The sequence below is a fragment of the Brassica oleracea genome, chromosome C6, assembly GCF_000695525.1.
Source record: "Brassica oleracea var. oleracea cultivar TO1000 chromosome C6, BOL, whole genome shotgun sequence".
Taxonomy (NCBI): Eukaryota; Viridiplantae; Streptophyta; class Magnoliopsida; order Brassicales; family Brassicaceae; genus Brassica; species Brassica oleracea.
The window spans coordinates 17,467,693-17,487,012 of record NC_027753.1 but is presented as its reverse complement, the minus strand read 5'-3'; the positions used below and the strand labels follow the sequence as shown (position 1 = coordinate 17,487,012).

The 19,320-nt window shown below is 37.9% G+C and overlaps 2 protein-coding genes across 2 annotated transcripts; one reads left to right on the top strand and one right to left on the bottom strand.

The window, feature by feature from the left end:
* Positions 1–2,429: 2,429 nt before the first annotated feature.
* LOC106297616 lies at positions 2,430–4,092 on the bottom strand. The gene is made up of 3 exons (XM_013733823.1): positions 3,820–4,092; positions 3,038–3,742; positions 2,430–2,729 (listed from the first exon to the last, which is right to left on the bottom strand). Exons 1-3 carry the CDS (start codon positions 4,090–4,092, stop codon positions 2,430–2,432), a joined length of 1,278 nt encoding a protein of 425 aa, XP_013589277.1.
* Positions 4,093–14,566: 10,474 nt separating this feature from the next.
* LOC106297615 lies at positions 14,567–15,856 on the top strand. Its single transcript, XM_013733822.1, has one exon. It carries the CDS (start codon positions 14,567–14,569, stop codon positions 15,854–15,856), a length of 1,290 nt encoding a protein of 429 aa, XP_013589276.1.
* The last annotated feature ends 3,464 nt before the right edge of the window (positions 15,857–19,320 follow it).

Sequence of the window (19,320 nt, the reverse complement as noted above, 5' to 3'; positions counted from 1 at the left end):
GGAGAAAGAAACGCAGATACGAGACAACCGAAGATAAGATCCGTTCGTCACAAGGAACTCAAGGCTCTACAGTTCGGAAATGCAGTCGATGTGGGATTGAAGGTCACAACAGGAGAATATGTGATAGAGCAATATAGGATTCTCAATTCGTTCTATGCAAGTTATGTTTCAGAGACTATGTGTTTCTTTCTTCTCATTTTATGCAAGTTATGTTTCAGTTTTTTCATGTTGAATTCAGTTTGATGCATATTTCAGGATTGTGTAACAATAGAATTTTATGTTTCAGAGACTATGCATTTTGTTCTTCTCGTTTTTGGAAGTTATGTTTCAGTTTGTTCATGTCAAATGATGCAACTGGAAATCGTTTAGGTCTGAACAATAGAATTCAATAGATGTTTTATTTTCACATTTGTTCGATACATGACAATAAAACTGGAAATCAGATTGGTTCAATCTTTGACAATGTAACTTGAATCAGAGAACCATTACAATATCAATCACATTTGGACCAGAGACATAAAATACTGAGAATGGATCCTACACAACCTACATGGAGCGAATTCTTTTGTTTCATAACTTCCTCCTCAATTGTCTTCTTCATATAACTTCTCAGATCTTCAATTTCCTCGGCAATTGTCGCCTGATCATCCATCCGGTGAATCTCATCAAACAGAGCCTCGTTGACCCACTTGAAAATATGCTTTTCTTTCTTTCTCTGTTTGAAAACACAAAAACAAGTCAATCTCACATTTGTTTAATCTCTTATCATATAGAATAATGATGAGTAAAGAAATTACAGATTTACATGTATACCAATCTCGCATCTGAAGAATCGTCTGTATGGGTTCTCCTATGTTTTTGAAACATAAGTGACAATCCCCTTCCCACACCAGAATCTGGAAGAGATCCCTTCATTGTTAGTCATGTTCATCATTTTTTATTGAGAAGGAATAAGAGGGTTTTTTTATGAGAAGTAGGAGAAACAAACGATGGAATATGTAGGGTTTCTTGCCATTTGATGGTCTTATATAAGATTTTTTTAGGGCAAATGTTTCTTCCACTCGGGTTGGGGTTTAGGGTAAACTTGTATGTGTTTTGATTATTAAGATTTGCTATGATTATTAAGATTTTTTTTTGTGATTTATAAGGTTTGTGGATTAATTTGGGTTGAAATCGTTTGTCATACTTTAGTGGTATTTAGGGCATAGATAAGGGTTCAAATAGTTTGTCTTACTTTAGTGTCAAATAGGGTATAGATAGGGGTTGAATTGTTTTGTTTTACTTTACTGTCATTTAGGGTTTAGATAGGATTTGAAATCGTTTAGGTAATACTTTAGGGTATCTGTAGGGGTTGATAAGGATTGTCTTCGCATACCACTCATTTAGGGAATATTTAGGAAATGATATTGTCACAAGAGTTAAAGAGGAGCAACTAAAAGTTTCAAATAAAGTAAAAAAATAAAGAGTAACTACAAGAATCAAATACAAGAGTATAAGAGAGTCGATAACAACCTACTTCCTTAACAAGTCATAATCAAAAGAGCTTCATTCAAGTTCCACTAGAGGATTTGTAATCGTCTTTGGAGGAGTGTATTGTGCCATTCTCAAAATAAGCTCATGATCATTGGCAGCTTCCCATAGGTCGTAAGCAATCTTTTGGAGCTTTTCTCGAATGTTGTTGTCATTCACCAGGGAGAAGTCCAAGCCTAGAAGATGACATTCAATGTGCTTCAAGACATATACTCCACAATCACTGCTACTCTTGTTTAGTAAGTAGGGCATTGGGGCGTAACTGACAGTATATTGTTTGACCTTGAGTTCCTGCCGACTCTTTGAAGACTGAACAACTTTGATAATTCTAGGGATGAGAAAGGCAAATGGCTCCATTTCCTTGTTGTATTTCAATCCCTCACAGTTAAAGACATCTATCGAACGAGAAACAAAGTTGACACACATAGAGATCCAGTGTTTACCGACATTTAGAGGCACATACATGCGTGTAACGTCAAGATCCCACATTAGTCATGTTCGTCCGTGTGCTGGAAGTTCACCAATGCCGTACCGGTGAAGCAGTTCTGATACTTTAAATTTCTTCTTTTCCTTCTGGAACTCTTCGAAAGAGTTCTTAATTTGATTACTAAACATTCAGCTCATGAATGCTACTTTAGTTGGTTCCCATCGTCGCAAAGTAGTCCTCTCAGTGAATAAGTACATCATAGCATCAATTTCCTGAAAATTTTATAAGAGATTGTAAGTCGTGTACTGAAAATATTAATGAGCAAATTTAGACTCATGTGATTCTTAAGCCATTCTGTAGGACCCATGACGCGTGCTGCTAACTCACTTGTTAACATAGAAGGTCCAATTTGCAATGCAAAATTCAGTTAAAAATGATACAATATAACGCTTTGAGAAACAATATAAACTTACTAGGAAGTTGAGGACCACTCAATCAGTTTGGCCCATGAATCCTCAGGGACAAACACTAGTGAGTGATCACTGTCATGCACTTGGTCCTCAAGTAATTCCTCATCTTTGAGAGTAGGTGGTCCCCAATCCGGAGGCTTAAATGAAGAAAGTGGAGTAACCCATTCTGCTGGTTGTTCGTCCTTAAATTTGCGTGAGGGATCAAAACCTTTAACATGTGATGCTTGAGAAAGGTTTCCCATGGCGTCTTGTAAAGACTCTTGCGTCCCCTTATCTACATAGTTCGATGATTGTGAAAAATTCTTCAAAAAATCCAACACATCGTCATCAGTTTGAACTTCTGGTAAATAAAGCCAAGCATAACAACATTAATAGCAAATAGAGTCAACATAGGAAAATACAGACAAAATACTGAGAAAATTACATTACAAAATAGTCAATACAACATGTCATAGTTATCAATTCACTTTATAGCGAACAATAAGATACATTACAAGCTGATATACAACAAAGCACAATACAAGGACATTACAAAATAGTCAAACCACAGAAAAACTTACAACCGAAGATAATTCGTCCTACATATTACAAAGCTTCATGTTTTGGTTACCTTTCTTACTGGCCGAGGGCTACGACGAAGCAGAGGAGGATCCACACTCACAGCTGCCTTGCCTTTGCCTTTTCCCTTTGCTCCTGAAGGACCTGGACTCTGTGATGATTTGCCTTGGTCTTTCCCAAGTGTTGCAGAAGGACAGGAAATCTCAGATGCTCTGTCTCGTCCCACTGCATCTGCAGGACCCGTAATCTGAGACACTGTTTCCTTCAGTTGAGCCATCTCATTGTCGACCTTGCCAAAACGCTCTTGTATGTCCTTCTGCAGCAGCTCCTTAAAAGAATTGAAAGAAGAGGTGAACAAACCTTCAATGAAGGTCTTCATTTCACCAGAGACACCACTGTTATGTTCAGCCACCCGTTGACAAAGAAGTTGTTTCTTTCTAGACTCGACACCAGGATCAATTAGCTTACGCTTGCCCCTTTTTGTAGCAACAGTCGGTTCCTCTGCAACAACAGCCGGTTCCTCCACATGTGTTTCTGTGACATTTTCAACTTCGACATCCTCTTCTGCGTCAGATAACTCCATATTTGGAGGCAGAGTCTCAACTTTCCAAGTGAATTGCTTCCAGTCTTGTTTGGCACTGATCAGAGCAACAATGCGACTGACTCTTTCGTCATTCTTCTCGTCTTCCCTAAAGAACTCAGCATTATCAATTGCCTCTAAGCTCCCAGTAGATGATATAAACGGGAACAGCTCTCCCTGGGAAGAACAAACGAAACAATAAGCTTCAGTTATTCGATTATTGAACTCAACATTAATATAAGAAAGATAACTACCTTATGAAAGTTGGACTCTAGGATGGTGATATCTTGGTATGATACTTTTCCACTTCCTTTCGAATTCCTACATCTCAATTTGGTCAAGTTGTTTTTGATCTTTTTATCCACCATAGAACCAATGTCTGGGATTGCCTCCATAATCCATATCTGAAACGCATATGAGAATCCATCCAACACATAACTGTTCTTCAGATGCACATCTTCCCTTGCTTTGAATATTGATGCAATCAGCTCATCATACGCACAAAGACCCCAAGGATACATCCTCATTTTCTCAAAATCCATCACCAAATGAACTCGTGAGGGATAAACACTCTCAAATCCTTAGCAATAACGAATCCATGTATAATACAGATACACTAGCCTCACCCTGTCTACATACGTCCACTCGTTACAGACTTTAAGGAGCTCATCCCTTATAATCAATAAGTTGATCTTTCTATTTTCCTTCAGGACCGTGGTCCAGAACCCCTTATCACTCTTCTAGATATAGAAGTCTACGTCGGGTTCTTCTTTGAACTTCAATCTAGTCACAACATAAAATTCTTGCATAGAAAACCTGAGAGGCCTCTTTGCAAATAGAAACCACAACTCGTGAAGCATGGAAACCTTGAGCTGCTTGCATATGAAGCTGTGAATAATCTTCCCTGAGTAAATGAGCTTGATCTCTACGATTGCTAGAATCAGACCGAAGACAGGGTCTTTCAAAACATCCTGATACTCATACACCACCTGCAACGTCCCCAGAATCGTGCGTCTACCGGTGTTGTTAATCTTATCAATCTTGGTCTTAGCTCCTTCTTCAAGAATGCATTTTGGAAACTGGTAATTCATTCCTATAAAACATGAAATCAAAAACTTCAACTCATTAGCCTTTTCAAGTCCATTACGAATTCAAAACACAATACAAAGCAGATACCAAACAAAATAGAATTCAAAATCAACTCAAAAATAAACTACAATCAACTCAACTCACAAACTACAATCAAAACCATAAACGTGAATCGATTTGTGTTTTTAAACAATTCAAGCTCTTTCTACTACATGCACATAAACAAAAACAAACAAAAAGAAAAAAAAATCATAAAGGGGATTTCCAAACCCTAACCTTCAAGTTTTGGAAACCGAAATGAAGGAAGGTCAAAAGAAGAACAATGTGAAGCCAATCGTCCTTTATCAGCCAGAAGAAGCTACTACCGAGCTTGAATAACTTCTATCGGTATCGGCGGAGATTACAAAGTGATTGTAATCGATGGTTCTCGAAGAGGAAAGACAACAAAAGGAGGACGACGGAGAGACGTGACGACGATATCGTCGTCTCTGACGAACGTAGATGGCCAAGAGAAAGAAAGTGTCGACGCCGGCGATTTGAAATCACCTCTGCCTTTTAAAAACGGGAGTCGGAGACGAAGAAAGTTTTGTTTTTTTTTTACTACTTACATTTTTACTTCTTATTATTAACTGTATTTTACTAAAAAGGACAAAACATGTTTTTCATTTTTTTTTGTTCCAAGGGGACAAAGATTGGGATTTTTATTCTAAGGGGACAAAAGTATACTTCTTTTGTTCTTTATCGGCAAAAATCCCAACAATTAATATTATTGTTTGATATAAAAAAATAAATCATTTTTGCCTCTGGCCCCTCGTAGCCTTCACACGGTACTGTTCACACTCATGATCTCGCTATTTACATTCTTGCAGACTCAGTCATAGTGTGGTCCAACTTTACATATATATATTTTTATGAAACGTATATTGATATGATATAATGGAACAGAGAGAAGTGGTATAATATCTTTGCGCCTTAACTAGAGTTGTTTTTGTAACTATTGCTTCTCGAACCGGTTCTTTTGGTCCCTAAATGAGAATACTTCGAAACTAGGGATGAAAAAAAAACCCAACCGAACCGAACCAAAGTAAACCTATCCATCCGAGACCAAATCAAATCAAAGTATATGTCTAAACCATTTGCTCAAGATTTTATCAACACAAATAGTTTGGTTTGGTTTGATTTTTAAACCAAACCGAACTTAAAAATGGAAGTGTCTTAATTATGTTAATTAAATATACTAATAATATTAAGATCTAATATATTTAACCATTTAGCCTAAAAATACTAAATATAATTTATACATTTTACTTCTAAATGAATAGATCCTATACACAACTAAAAATAAAATAAACGATATGAATATAAATCTCATACATTAACATCAAAACCGAAAAAATATCTATGATATTTATATTAGATTTGAAAATAATAATACCATAAAATTATTGGATAATAATTTCGTGACAAATGATGATTTGTCTATGTTTTTATAAATTATATTTTGTAATTGAAGTAAACAAAAAAATTAATTCGATTGAACTGAACAAACACAAACAAAACCGAACTAAAACCAAACTGAAAACAAAAAAAACTTAACTAAAACCATACCGAACATAAACCAAACCGAACACAAACCAAATCGAACTAATTTGGGTTGACTTTGGTTAAAGTTTTCATAGGCCTAGATAAACCAAACCGAAACGAATCCAAACCGAACCTGTAACTAAAATGAAATGCCCACCGATATTCGGGACTATATTTTCCCATAACTCTGTAATAAATATTTCCAAACCTTCATATGAATTTACTATGTATGATTAAGTGAGAGCTTAGCCAATGTTTTGAAAACTATATCAGAGATAAAAATGAGTCATACTCCTTGTTCAGATCACCAAATCATGAAATCATCCCATTTAACTGTATACTAGGTGTTTGCCCACAATTTTGCGGGTAGTTATATTATATAAAGATATATATACTATCCTTACACTTTTATAATTTTTGGATAATAATTAGAAATTTAAATTTTTAATTTTTTAATTTCAAATATTTGGATAATCAAAAATTTTATTATATATTCTTAGAAGATATGTGAGATTTAAAATAGTTCAAAAACATAGACCTTAGTCATTAAAAAAAGGGCAAATCTCCAAAATAGCACCATTCTAAGTTTATATCACAGAAATAGCACTCAAAAACTAAAATGACCAAAATAGCACCTTTCTAAGTTTATCATTTGAAAATTTTTATTTTTTTATTTTTCAAAATTTGAAATCTTATCCCCAAAACCTCATTTCTCAACTCTAAACCCTAAACTCTAAACCCTAAACCCTAAATCCTAAATCCTAAACCCCACCCTTTAACTCTAAACATTAAGTTTGTGACTTTTGATAAAACATTAAGTGCTAAACCCTAAAATCTAAACCCTAAACCCTAAACTCTAAACCCTAAACCCTAAATCCTAAATCCTAAACCCCACCCTTTAACTCTAAACATTAAGTTTGTGACTTTTGATAAAACATTAAGTGCTATTTTTATGACTTTTGACCTTAAGTGCTAGTTTGGGAACATAAACTTGATTTAGTGCTATTTTTGTATTTTTCTCTTAAAAAAATTTATTTTACAGAGAAGAGTATTATAATTAATTCAAATTATTGGTTGTAGAATTACTTTATATTTTAGTTTAACACAAAAAACCTAAAATACTCTAGCTCTCAAGAGAAAGAAAAAAAGAAAAGAGAGTGTATTTTTTTGTGTAACTCCAATACGACCAATACAATGATCGGAAGCTTTTATTATGAAAGATCTTTTGTAAACGGTTTTGTGTGGGCTTTAAATACATAAAAGTTATAATAATTCCTTACATACAAATATAATTCTCTTATATAATATTATTTAACCATTAAATTTATTTCTATAAAAATGCTAATGTATTTTATTTAATTATATATAACTAATTGATAAAAATAAAGAAATTGATAAAACATATATATTGTTTCGCTAGTTCTACAATTAGTTATCATAAATCATTATTTGTAATATTATTTGTGTTATTTGGTAATTTGTATTAATTAGTTCTAGAGTTACCTTTTATTTTTATGTCTGATTAAAATAATAACTAATAAATGTTAACAACCAATCAAATTATAACTTTTTTTTAAAACTTAACATATTAAAGACACATAGTAAAAACTCAATTAAGTGGCTTTTCAATTAATATATAGTAGGATTTATCTCTTTAAAACCAATGATAAATTTTGTTTAGGTAAACATAAAAACATGTATTAGGAAAATGGTAGTTTAGTAAATTTCTCTCATAATTTTTTCAAAATCACACTTTTTAACTCATTTTTTTTTAATTTAGTTTTAACATAAAACTCAAATGGGTTAAGCAAATAAATTCTTCCTTAAATTATCTCTAACCATCACACTATTTTATCAAACACTAACTTATTCAACCAAATGTTTTTAATTAAAACTAATCATAGTTTACATATCTTTTTAATTATTGTTTTATTTTATTATAAATTAAATGAAAACATACCTATATTAATTAAATCTGATTAACTAATAAAAATAATAATATTTCAATTTTTAAATAACCAAATGTCGTTATTTTAGGCATATATACTTAATATTAATGTGAGATCCAATATTATATGAAATAAAATGTTTTTATTTTTATAAATTTTGGTAAAATTTTATTATCGTACATTTTAAAAGTTTATTATAGCATGAAAAATACATCTCTTTAAGTTTTAAATATTTTTTTCTTGCTTTCAATTTACATTATATTTTCCATCTTTGACTTTAACAATTGTAGATATGGTCATTTTTTATTAAACTTCCATACTAAATTTATCTTAACATTTTAAAAACACATCAAACTAATTAGTTCACATTTATATTAACACAAAAAGTACATGTACCTCGACAAACAAATAAAAATTAAAATATAAGAATATAAAAATACCAAGAACACAACAAATATATTTTATTATTCTTCCCTCTTGTTCTTTTATTTATGTCTGCTTTTTTTCTATTAAAAATAAACATGTTAATTTTATTATAATCCAAGCTATATAAATTATATTAATAGAGTATTAACTCTAGAAAAATCCTGTGAAAAATACTTTGATTAATATAATTAAATGACTTACCATATAATAATGTTAATTCATCTGTTTATATTAACGTATGAGTTAAATAAACTTTTTCTTGAATAATATACGTTTAAATAACTTACAATATAATTTTTATGTTTTAAAATATAAAAATATTTTAATCATTTCTAAAAGTGATAACGCATATATGATAACACTTTGTCGTTGGAAAATGATTGGAATTTCTTAGGATTATATATTTGACTGTTTTGCATTCATTTGACACATTTTTATATTATATATATAGTGAATGAGTGAATTTAATTAATATTATTAAGTTTAGATTAATTATTTTTATAAAATCTATGATTTATTTTATTCGCTACTAATATAAATATAATAAAAACCATTTTATAATTGTTTCTATAATATCATATGTATTTATATGTATCTTATCAATTTATATAATGTAATCTAGATATTTAATTATTTCTATAAACAAATTATGTTGATTCATCTATATTTAAAAGCTTAATTGTATGTTTGGAAACATAAATTAGATTAGGTAATTCTATGAATAGTTTCCTTTTAAAAACTTTAATTAAAAAATAGAAAATGAAAAATTATCAACCAATCAAATTATAACAATTAATTAGAGAGCTATTCTATGAGTGACACGTCAGCATAAATCACTAAAGTGACTTCTCACTTTGTCACTGGAAAATGATTGGAATTTTTTAGAATTATATATTTGAGTGTTTTGCATTCATTTGACACATTTTTATATTATATATAGTGAATGAGTGAATTTAATTAATATTATTAAGTTTAGATTAATTATATTTCTAAAATCTATGATTTATTTTATTCACAACTAATATAAACATAATAAAAACCATTTTTATAATGGTTTCTATAGTATCATATGTATTTATATGTATCTTATCAATTTATATAATGTAATCTAGATATTTAATTATTTCTATAAACAAATTGTGTTAATTCATCTATATTTAAAATGCTTAATTGTATGTTTGGAAACATAGATTAGATTAGGTAATTCTATGAATAGTTTCCTTTTAAAAATTTTATTTAAATAAATAGAAAATGAAAAATCATCAACCAATCAAATTATAACAATTAATTGGAGAGCTCTTCTATGAGCGACACGTCAGCACAAATCACTAAAATGACTTCTCAATTAATATATATGAGGATTTGCTGACATAACTCAGAAAAGCTTGTGTTTCATTAGTAAAGTTAATATATACTCGAGCCTCGTCTATTCTATTAAAATAGAAGTACAAAAAAATTCTTGCTTTTTTAACTGATTATTTAGAGTTTCTAATTTCCTTTTTCACAATTTTTCAAATTAATAACTCAATTTCAGATAAATTTAATAACTTATGTATAAAATATAATCAGAACTATTTATTTAATTTGATTTTTTTCTACCATATAGTTTAAATCACTTTCCAAATTTAGAGGCCATATTTATAGCCCAATCTTGCGTATCGTTTAGATTCCATTTAATTAATATGGCTGTCCTGCCCAATCATTTTTTTTTCTTTTTTTTTTAATGAATGTTAAATTTATATTCATCAAAAAAGCCCTTTTACATTAAGTGTAGACCTTAATAAGAAAATCATAATCTTTTGCAAATTATACTTCTAAGGATTAATTATCTACACTCTTGTACTAAACCAATATTGAAGAGCATTCTCGATACCCTTTCCTCCTTTCAATCTTTCTTCCTTTCAATCTCATTAGGCTTAGCTTGTTCCTAACTCCTTTGTCAATCCGCTTCTTCATTACTTCCAAAGGTAAAGGCTTCTCTCCATGTCTTATTTTGTTTCTCTCCATCCATACTGTGTGAACAATAGCTTGGAAAGCATATCGAGTACAGAAAGATCTCTTCTTGTCATTATCAACCCGCGATAACAACACCACAACTTCCGACCAGTCTGTAGTAAAATCTCTTCCCAGAATCCCCTTTACAAGATGCTCCCAAATCTGAGAGGCGTATGAGCATTCAAAGAACAAGTGATTGCGAGATTCTCCAGCTCTCTTGCAAAGAACACATGTAACATCCACACCTTGACTCCATCTCTCAATTCTATCCATAGTTGCAAGTTTACTAAGCATTGCTAGCCAAGCCATGAAAGCAAACTTAGGAGTGGCTTGCGCGAACCATATACCTCTCACCCAACTACACTGAGTATGGTCTTCTCTTAGTAACGCCCAGATCTCCCGAGTTGAAAATTTCTCTTTAAATCCTGATTTGCACTTCCATAGACACACATCTTCTGAGTTTTCAGACACCTTCTCTTCTACTTTAGTCAGCTCTGCCTCCACTTCAGTTAGCAACGTACTTCGATGCCTTCTTCTTCTGGCTTTAAGCACTGCTTCTTCCACTGTTGCTTCATTTCTTATTCCCATGACCAGAGCTCCTCTTTCACCCAAACTCTCAAATAAAATCCCTTTAGAAGACCAATTCTCATACCAAAAGGAAGTGCTTCTGCCATTTCCTATCTCTTTCTTATAGAACCTCTTAGCTGTGTCTCTTTGCTTCAATAATTTCCTCCACATCCAAGATCCATCCTGAGTATTCTTCTTCACTTCCCAGAAACATTTCCTCTATAAGTAAGTTGTTTTTGATCCACTTCCCCCAAAGAATATCCCCTGTTAACAACCTCCATATTAATTTCAAACCAGCTACGTTATTCACTTCCTTCAAAGCTCTGATTCCCAGCCCTCCTTCACAATTAAGTTTACAAATGTCTTTCCACGCTACCTTTGCACCTGTGTTTTCAGTTCCGGACCTGTCCAAAGAAATGAGGCACAGAGCTGTTCAACTTCTTTTATAAACCCACTCGGTAACCTGAATACAGATGCCCGAAAGTTTATTATGCTTATCAACACAGCCTTAATTAGTTGCACTCTGCCAGCATAAGATAGATATCTGCAAGTCCAAGTGCTTATTCTGCTTCTGACTCTCTCTACTAGTGGCAAGTAATCTTGCTTTCTCATAGATTTTGTCATGAGAGGCAAACCCAAATACCGAACTGGCAAAGTCCCTTCTGCAAACGGAAAATTCTGCAGAACTCTACTCTTCTCTTCATCTGAAACCCTGGCCATATATATAGTTGACTTCTCTATACTGATATTTAGACCTGGCCAACTGGCAAACTCATCAAAGACTGATAAAGCCCCCTCTATAGACTTCTTTGATCCTTCCACAAACACCATTAAATCATCCGCGAAACAGAGATGAGTCAAGGAGATTTGCTTACAGCAAGGTTGGAAGGTAAATCTCTTCTCTGCAACTGCTTTATCAATCTTATGAGATAAAACATTCATGCACAACACGAAGAGGTAGGGAGACAGAGAACAACCCTGCCTTAGACCCCTCGCACTTTGAAAATACCCAGCAAGCTCCATTTACTTGCACCGAGAACGAAGGAGTAGAGATGCAGAGATTAATCCAGTGAATGAATTTATCCGGGAATCCTAAAGCCTTCAGAGTTCGCAGCACAAAAGACCACTGCACTGAATCAAATGCTTTGGATATATCTATTTTCATCAAGCACCTTGAGGAGATATTTTCCTTGTGATAATCCTTTACCAACTCTGAAGCCAATAACACATTCTCCATCAATAATCTGCCTTGAACAAACGCAGACTGATTTGCAGAAACGATTCGAGGCAGAATCCTTTTGAGTCGATTAGCCAAAATCTTCGAAACCACCTTATAGAGGACATTACAACAAGCTATGGGCCGATAATCTCTCATCTACATAGAATCATTCTTCTTTGGAACCAAAGCTAAGATTGTAGAATTAATCCCTTTAGGTAGAAAACCATACTTGAAAACCGATTTTACTGCAACCGTGAAGTCATTTGCAAGAATGGGCCAAATCATCTTGAAAAACTCACAAGGAAACCCATCTGGTCCTGCAGATTTGTTTGATGGCAAATCAAACAAAACTTTACGAACTTCCTCCTCTGTAACTTCTTCCTCCAACTTTACAAAATTTCAGTAAATTTGGTAATTCCTCTGTAGTTGCACCATTAAAACTATCAGGAATCTTATTCAGAAATTCTGAAAAGAACTGCTCTGCTTCCACCTTTATCTCCGAGTGCTTTTTATTAATATGACCATCCTTTCATCTGATCTCTTGAATAGTGTTTTGTGCCTTTCGAGAACATATGATGGAACGTTTTATTATTCTGATCTCTCACTTCTAACCAATGGAGCTTAGCCCTCTGTTTCAGATGATCCTCTTCCAGTGCTGCAACATGAAGCCAATTTCCATAAGCCTCAGCTTCCTCCTTCACTGAATCTTCACTAGGATGCAATAGCGTGTGCTTCTGCTTGTCACATAATATCTCATGAGCTTCTTTAGCTCTCTTTGTGAGGTTACCCAGTTGCTCTCTACCTATCTCACGGGTTAGAGGTTTCAGATTCTTTAATTTCTTAGAGAATCTGAACATTGCAGAAGTAGACAGAAACAGCCTCTGAGATGAATCCCAATACTCTTGTACCTTTGGTAGAAACGTAGGCAACCTCCCAATGGCAGTGCAAACTTAAAAGGTCTTCTCAACTTTTCAGGTGGTGGAATGAATTGGATCTTGCACCTCATGTGATCTGAGCATCCTCCCGACTCAAATACTGAATAGGCATTAGGAAATCTCTTTAAAGCAACATCATTTAATAGAACTCTATCCAACTTCTTGCAAATCACACCTTCATCCCTCTTATTACACCAAGTAAATAATGGACCTGCGCAATCATTTCATTTCCTAAATAAAAATTAATATCCGTGCGGGTGCACATATCAAGAGAAAGAAAGTGTCGATGCCGGCGATTTGAAATCGCCTCTGCCTTTTAAAAACGGGAGTCAGAGACGAAGAAAGTTTTGTTTTTTACTACTTACATTTTTATTTCTTATTATTAACTGTATTTTACTAAAAATGACAAAACAGGTTTTTCATTTTTTTTTTGTTCCAAGGGGACAAAGATTGAGATTTTTATTGTAAGTGGACAAAAGTATACTTCTTTCGTTCTTTATCAGTAAAAATCCCAAAAATTAATATTATTGTTTGATATAAAAAAATAAATCATTTTTGCCTCTGGCCCCTCTTAGCCTTCACACGGCACTGTTCATGTAGGAGATGGATTACATCCCTCCACAAGGGCCATCGAATAACAAGGTCTAGCTCAATAAGCAGGAAACCTACTCGGCTCGGCGAGTAAGTACATCGACTCGGCCCCAGAGTGCTCTTAGCTGACGAAGCCGGCTAAAAGTATATGGCTCAAAAGGGGCTCTCCGAAGGCCCATCTACTCGGCCTGCTCGGATAAGGCCCAAGCGACACGTTCAGATTAGGGCACACAGGGACGGGGAGCTTATAAAAGGAGACGAGGCAACAACAAGAGGGGGATCGACACTTTACACACACATATAATGAGTGGCTAGATCTAGGGTTTTAGTCTCTCCTTATCTCTCTTCGCTTTGTACCTCTCCGGCTAGCTCCCTGAGCACCGGCTTGTCTCCTTAACTCTTTGTCACTCTTGTAACCTCTTGGTCAGATCTAATAAAACATCTTTATTCATCCCACTTTCGAGTTCTTTCAACCTAGTCGACTGAACCCTGTACAAACAATTAGCGCCCACCGTGGGACTCGAATAAAGTAACGTTCTAGATCTACATGGCTCAAGACGATGCCACCTTCGGCGCTCCAGGCTGAGAACAAACTCCTACGCCTGAAGCCGCACCACCAATCCCCGCAGATTTCATGAGCTCCGTCATGGCTCGATTCTCTCGACAAGACGAAGTTCAAAAAACGACCAACGAACAGCTAGCTGCTTTGGTCGCAGCACTCACAGCTCCTGACAGCCAGACGAGCCGTCCCCAACTGATACGCCGTCTCCTCTTCAACAAAAACCCTACGGCGACGGGCGGCAACCACGTCTCAGACGACTCAAAGCCTAACGAACCCCTCCCCGCCGACGCTCCCCAGATAGGACCAGATCTCGCGACCATACGCGATATCGCCGAGCTCAAATTCAGCTTTCAGCAAATGAGCTCAAAGATCCATCAAGCTACTAGTGCAGCCCCGCAAATCGAGAGTGTACTCGCCGCAACCTCACGAACCCCTTTCACCAGCGCACTAAACAACGTGCAGCTCAAAAAGGTAGAGAAGTTGCCCCTACCGGAGTACAAACCCGGCGGAGACCCCGTCGAACACATGACAGCTTTCAACATTGCGATGGCACGGGCTCGTCTCTCCGATGAAGAAAGGGACGCTGGCTACTGTCAACTGTTCGTCGAGACTCTCCACGAGCAAGCCCTGACCTGGTTCTACCAACTCGAAGAGAACTCGATCAGTAGTTTCCGTGACCTATCAGCGGCATTCCTCAAGACATACATTATGTTCACAAAGCGCACCGCTACTGCTTCCATTCTATGGAACCTGTCCCAAACTAAAGATCAGAGCCTCCGCGACTACATGGAAAAGTTCAAAGCAGTGGTCTCAAGGGTCGCGATCCCAGACGACATCGCCATCGATTCCCTGATGAACACCTTGTGGTTCCGCTCCAAGTTCCGTGAGGACTTATACCATAATCCAACCACCTCGCTCCAAGACGCTATCGCTCGCTCTCACAATTTCATCCGAATGGAAGAAGATACAAAGGTAATCATCAGAAAGATGAACGCGGCAAAAAATTCCGCGACAAAAAACGCCGACACTCGGGCAGAACCGCGTCAGCATGCCTCTAGCGACAAAAACAGCCGTAAAGACGGTTACATGTATATCGTCAACGAAAACAACGTACCGATTTCGACCATGGTGGTCCGAGGAGAAGGGTGGAACAAATGGGTCAGAGAGCTCCACTCGCCTGACGAACCAACTAACGCTGTCTGCACGACTCAACCTGCAGTAGCAGCGAGCTCCACTCGCCTTCCAGAACCGTCGATCTCTCCAAACACTGCAAGTATCATGACGTCAAAGGGCACGATACAACGGAGTGTAAATCACTCTATGCACACTATCTCTCGTCTCTCGCCAGCGGCGACTTCAAATTCGAGCCTCTAAAAGCTAAGCCCAAAAACAGAAAAAGTTGGAGCAAAAATAAAGAAAGAAGAGCCCAGCGCAAGGCGACCGGCAAAGGCCGACAAAACGAGACGCATCAACAAGACGAGGATAACGCTCCAAAGGATGACGCTAACGACGACTCTTCTGCTGACGAAGAACAGCCAACTAACCGCAGGTGCATAAAAGTTATACTCTCTCAACAAACCCTTTCGTCAGACGACGAAAACGATGGTACACCTGCACCCGGAGATTAGAGAGATTTCCTCAAGCGAAAGCCCGAACCCGAGGACGGTAAAAGTTCCGAAGATACTGATCTTCGGCTAACGCTGAACTCACGAAATTCCCAACGTGTCCTGACCAGTGGTCCTGTCTTCAAAGAGCGTCCGAAACGTTCTAGCAGCAATCTTCGAGACAAACTCAACGCCAACATGTGCGATCTACGCATTCTCCTCAACCGTTCGAAGCCCACAAATCTTCGGAGACAGTTGGAACGAACTAAGACGCCAGGCATTTCTACGCTGCCGCAAAACGACGATGACGCATTCTCTGACCTGCGCGCCTTCTTAAACTTTAAGCTAGTAAACTCGAGACCACGACTAAACGTATTATGGACGGCTCTCCTCCCTGAGGTAATTCTGTTTGCTCTGTCAAGGATTACCGCCGGCAGGCCGCGACCTCGCAGAGGTGGCCAACTAGGTCACCAAGTCACCCTCCGATAACCTTCTCGCCTGACGACACCACTGGGATTCACATCCCCCATAACGACCCCCTTCTTGTCGTTCTAGGGATTGGGGAGTATGACGTAACGAAAGTACTCATAGACACAGGAAGCTCCGTCGAGCTCATATTCCCCGGGACACTGTAAAAGATGGGAATTGACCTCGACGACATTAAGGCATCATCCAGGACATTAACTGGCTTCAACGGATCTTCTGAAACAATACTGGGGATGATCCATCTTCCAGTATGTGCCTGTGGAGTTACTCGAACGGTCAAATTCGCTGTCGTATGCACGAAGGCGCCTTATCATGCGATTCTTGAAACCCCCTGGATACACTCGATGCAAGTGATCCCGTCCACCTATCACCAGTGCATCAAGTTCCCCGGAACGGACAGAGCAAATAAAACGTTACGAGGAGATCAGAAGGCCGCTCGAGACCTATTGATCGCCATTGTTAAGCTCCAACGTTCTTCTCTACCCGTCAACTCTGTCTCTCCTCCGATCTCCAAAATCTGCCCCCAGAAGGACGAAGTCCTCGAGCTACCCATCGACGACGCGGACCCAAGCCGGACTGCACGTATCAGCGCATATCTATCTGAGGATATGCAACAGTCGATCCTCGACTTCCTCAAGAAGAACGTATCTACGTTCGCATGGTCCATGTCGGACATGAAAGGAATCGATCCAGCAATAACGACGCACGAACTTAACGTTGACCCAACCTTCAAGCCCATCCGACAAAAGAGACGTAAGCTAGGTCTTGACAGGTCGAAGGCTGTGAACGAAGAAGTCGAGCGGTTACTCGGTGCTGGCTCAATCGCGGAGGTACGCTACCCTGAATGGTTAGCAAATCCAGTGGTGTTAAAAAGAAGAATGAAAAGTGGCGCGTCTGCGTCGACTTCACTGATCTCAATAAAGCTTGCCCAAAGGACAGCTACCCACTTCCCAATATTGACCGCCTGGTCGAATCCACAGCCGGGAATGAGATGCTCACATTCATGGATGCGTTCTCCGGATACAACCACATCATGATGCATCCTGACGACCGCGAGCATCCTGACGACCGCGAGAAAACGGCTTTTATCACTGATAGGGGAACCTACTGTTTTAAAGTCATGCCATTCGTCCTAAAGAACGCGGGAGCAACTTACCAACGACTTGTGAACCGAATGTTCGCAGATAAGCTCGGCGACACAATGGAAGTATACATCGATGACATGCTCGTTAACTCGCTACACGCCGCCGACCACCTCGGCCACCTACAAGATTGTTTCAAAACTCTCAATAAGTACGGCATGAAACTGAACTCGGCAAAGTGCACCTTTGGAGTCTCCTCAGGAGAGTTCCTCGGTTACATAACGCAGCGATGAATTGAAGCCAGCCCAAAGCAGATCTCGGCAGTCCTGGACCTTCCAAGTCCGAAAAATAGCAGAGAAGTCCAACGGCTCACGGGCCGGATTGCCGCACTCAGTCGATTCATCTCTCGGTCTACTGACAAGTGTCTACCGTTCTACGACCTCTTGCGCGGGAACAAGAAGTTTATCTGGGACGAGAAGTGCGAAGAAGCATTTACTCAACTCAAACAATATTTAACTACGCCGCCTGTACTCGCCAAGCCGGATGTCGGGGATGTCTTATCTCTTTACGTCGCAGTTTCTCCCGCAGCAGTCAGTAGCGTCCTCACAAGGAGGACTGTGGCTAGCAAAAACCAATCTTCTAAACAAGCAGGCGTATGAACGGACCGGAAACCCAATACCCGACTCTCGAGAAGATGGCCCTGGCCGTAGTCGAAGCAGCAAGGAAACTTCGTCCGTACTTCCAGTAGCATTCAGTAGAGGTACTAACAGACCAGCCTCTCCGAACGATATTACAAAACACAAACAGAACAGGAAGACTGACAAAGTGGGCTATTGAACTTGGCGAGCTTGACATCACCTACAAGAACCGTCCGGCTTCAAAGTCCCAAGTCCTGGCAGATTTCTTAGTCGAGTTTAGCTCCGTAACTCGAACAGGACCTCGCGCTACCAAACCCAAACTGGATCCTTCACGTCAACGGGTCTTCCACCAACAAAGGTTCTGGAGCCGGAGTCTAGTTGCAATCTCCAACCGGCGAGTTGATCAGACAGTCTTTCAGTTTCAGCTTCCCAGCGTCAAACAACGAGGCCGAATACGAATCTTTAATTTCCGGACTTCGCTTAGCTAAAGCTGTCAAGGCTAAACGTCTAAGCGCCTACTGCAACTCGCAGTTAGTTGCTAGTCAGTTCAGTGGCGATTATGATGCCTGCAACGACCGAATGGACGCCTACCTCAAGTTGGTACAAGGCTTAGCGGCAGAGTTCGAATTCTTTGAGCTCACCAAGGTTCCCAGAGGAGAGAACGTCTGCGCCGATGCCCTCGCTGCCCTCAGTAGTAAGCTTCGCGATTAAGTTAAACGAACCATCCCTATACACCGCATCGAGAGGCCAAGCATCGGCATCTCAGCCGAACAAACGGTCATTGTGGCACGGATCGAAGACCAAGCGACCAATCAAGAGGCCACCATGATGGAAACCAAAGATTTCGACCCCGACTGTAGAATGGAATTCATCGATTTTCTCGGCAACAGAAAATTCCCAACCGACATATGGGCTGCGCGCCGACTAAAAACACGCAGCGCCCATTACGGCGTCTTAAACCACGAACTCCATCGATGGACCGCAAGCAAAGTTCTCCTCAAGTGCATTCATGGCGACGAAACCGTGAG

Excerpts from the sequence above, each read along its gene's own strand:
- LOC106297616 (XM_013733823.1), bottom strand. The coding sequence starts at position 4,092 with ATGAGGATGTATCCTTGGGGTCTTTGTGCGTATGATGAGCTGATTGCA. Across the intron at positions 3,743-3,819 it reads TAGAGTCCAACTTTCATAAG|GGAGAGCTGTTCCCGTTTAT; the intron begins GTAGTTATCTTT and ends TGTTCTTCCCAG. Across the intron at positions 2,730-3,037 it reads GCCCTCGGCCAGTAAGAAAG|AATTTTTCACAATCATCGAA; the intron begins GTAACCAAAACA and ends GATTTTTTGAAG.
- LOC106297615 (XM_013733822.1), top strand. The coding sequence starts at position 14,567 with ATGGCTCGATTCTCTCGACAAGACGAAGTTCAAAAAACGACCAACGAA.